We start from the raw sequence: 1,539 nt of genomic DNA on the forward strand, positions 1-1,539 counted from the left end.
TCACTTCGGCACGGCATCCCATAGCCTACTGAGTAGTTTTTTTTTCTGCTCTTTTACAACTTTTGATAGAGCATCATATCGATTTCGAAGCAGCTGTGCCTTATCTTTCTATTTCCTATTTTAAGAAACATTACTAGCACCGAACTCACTATTTTCTACTATAGTTCACAATTTCCCGCAGGGACTTCAATATACTGGCTACATGAACGAATTTCGTATATACTTACTTACATATTTACACTAAACATTCCTTCCATAACCAGCTTGTATGTGCACTTTTATAAACAGCTTACCGTATAGCGTTTGCCACTTGGCGTCTCTTTTAGGACAGCGTTTATGTACTAGCGTCGGCAATTAAGGAGATGATGTCCAATGAAACGATTACAGAGGCGCCAAAGGATTGCGGTGATTCGGGCGTTAATTGGGAGTCCGGTGAGAAAGACTATGTTTACTTGAAATGAATTATTAACTCGCATAAGTGGGTCTAAGGAACACACACACACACACACACACACACGCACACACACAATCACACATGGACACACTGAGCATTGAGAGTATTAATTAATTTTGCCATTTTCTCGCTTCTTTTCCCCAAACGGGCGCATGCATGAAGGCAAGCGCTTATTTCAGTATCTGAAAACGCGGAACATAACTGGCGAAACGGGACAAGTGGCCTTTGATGACAATGGTGATCGTATTTATGCCGGCTATGATGTGATTAATATACGCGAAAAGCAGAAGAAGCATGTTGTGGGCAAATTTTATTATGATACTGTAAGTTCATACTTATTTCGAATGAAAAATTTTATTTCTGGGATACTTAATTTAACTGTTTTTAATATTCTGTTTATAAACTTTTCTTTATTTTTTAGGAGAAAGCTAAAATGCGTTTACGCATCAATGATAGTGAAATTTTGTGGCCGGGCAAGCAGAAAAAGAAACCCGAGGGTATAATGATACCCACACATCTGAAAATTTTAACCATCGAAGAGAAACCGTTTGTCTATACGCGCCGTTTGACGGAGGATGAAGTGAATTGCGATGAAGATGAGATACCATGTCCACTTTTCAATGCAACCGACGGCAGTGGTTTGTATATATAAATAATTACTTTTCATTTGATTTTTGCACAAAAGAACTTTCTGAAGAGGCAGTCAATCGATCATCGATGTATAGGTAGAGAGCTTCGAGCTGAGACAGTATGCTACAAGGCGGTGCTCCTCGCCTTAAAATCACACAATATCACTTTCAAGAAGCTGATGTGGGATTGCCTTCAGCTCTTAACACGCATCGCGTGCAGAAACCGGGTTTACCTAATTTGGGTGGACCCATGGGCAATTGACCGATATTCTCGCCAGTATAGCAGCTACACAGAGATCCATTGGCTCAGGACCCTTGGTAGGTGTGACATGAAGCTCCGTTAGGCGAAATTACTATGTACATTAGGGTGCCTCACCAAAAAGGTCGTGAGTTTCCAGCGGAATTATAAAATTTTTTATATTAAAATATTCCGGAAAAATTTTTAGATTTACGTGG

At 39.8% G+C, this 1,539-nt stretch overlaps 1 protein-coding gene across 1 annotated transcript; it reads left to right on the plus strand.

Annotated features, from left to right (window-relative positions):
* The first annotated feature begins 290 nt into the window (after positions 1-290).
* On the plus strand, positions 291-1,479 carry LOC118732718 (glutamate [NMDA] receptor subunit 1-like). The gene is made up of 3 exons (XM_036461836.1): positions 291-432; positions 617-777; positions 876-1,479. Exons 1-3 carry the CDS (start codon positions 363-365, stop codon positions 1,104-1,106), a joined length of 462 nt encoding a protein of 153 aa, XP_036317729.1. The 5' UTR covers positions 291-362; the 3' UTR covers positions 1,107-1,479.
* The last annotated feature ends 60 nt before the right edge of the window (positions 1,480-1,539 follow it).

The sequence above is a fragment of the Rhagoletis pomonella genome, unplaced genomic scaffold (genome assembly GCF_013731165.1).
Source record: "Rhagoletis pomonella isolate Grant_MI unplaced genomic scaffold, Rhpom_1.0 Rhpom_scaffold_25885, whole genome shotgun sequence".
NCBI classification, from domain to species: Eukaryota; Metazoa; Arthropoda; class Insecta; order Diptera; family Tephritidae; genus Rhagoletis; species Rhagoletis pomonella.